General features: G+C 34.2%; 1 protein-coding gene across 1 annotated transcript in view; it reads left to right on the plus strand.

Moving 5' to 3' along the window:
• Positions 1-996, plus strand: part of LOC108629533 (parathyroid hormone/parathyroid hormone-related peptide receptor) — a 34,328-nt gene that overhangs the window by 19,847 nt on the left and 13,485 nt on the right. The window contains 1 exon segment of the mRNA XM_026817371.1: positions 520-626. Within this exon segment, the coding sequence (XP_026673172.1) occupies positions 520-626 (107 nt within the window).

The following is a 996-nucleotide window of genomic DNA, read 5'->3' on the forward strand; positions in this document are numbered from 1 at the left end:
GCTATCAAATGGTAGAGAAAAGAGAGTATAAAATTGTTATGTGAACAGAGAATGGGTGATTTCCTATATACGCGTAAGGGTCGCAGGTGACTTCTCCTGGAAGAAATTCGCTATAAACTTTCCATTACGACATTGTATCTTACATCGAAGGCGCCTCTCGATTTTGTCCCTCGATGGATATACATAAAATTGTTTTTTCTTACGTACGAGTCGTTAGGGTCATTGTGAATGGACCATAATACGAGACCTAAATGGACTGACGATTTTCCCCTTTTCGGGGAAACTTATGGCATTCTGAGTAACCGAGTGATTTAAAGGGACTCGTGGGAGCAAATTTCATTTTTCTTTATAATAAAGTCGTTAGTCTCTTGATACTTGGATACCCTCTAATACTCCACATTACTTTTTTGTAAGAAATTATATTATAAGACCAGCTTGTAATATGGATATGACTATAATATGAATGTNCATATAGTATATCCCTCGGCGCAAGAACTAACGAGAACGACTTGAACACAGGCTGGTGCCCGGAATTTTGGGACGAGATATTGTGCTGGCCATCAACCGCACCTGGGGATCTGGCCATCCTGCCTTGTCCACCTTACATCGCCGGATTCAATGTTCAAGTAATTTCTTACAGTTTTATATCATCCATTCTTGTTAAAGTTCAATTTTCATCATCACCACCACCACCACCACCAACATCACCACAACATCAAAATCAACAAAAACAATACAAATAATACAATACTACATATTAATACATATTGATTAATAGACATATGTATTGATATACTTATTAATGTATATTAATTAATATACATATTATACAATACATATTAGTACATAATATTACACTTACATTACATATTACATGTACAACAATATAGAGATATTACATTAACAAAACACTGTACAAAATATTAGAAATTTTGCAAGCCTATTAAAAGTCATTACATCTTATACATAATATACATACATCCTTAATTAACGTGA

This window comes from Ceratina calcarata, unplaced genomic scaffold (genome assembly GCF_001652005.2).
Source record: "Ceratina calcarata isolate Rehan_Ccalc_2016 unplaced genomic scaffold, ASM165200v1 scaffold570.2, whole genome shotgun sequence".
In the NCBI taxonomy this organism is placed as follows: Eukaryota; Metazoa; Arthropoda; class Insecta; order Hymenoptera; family Apidae; genus Ceratina; species Ceratina calcarata.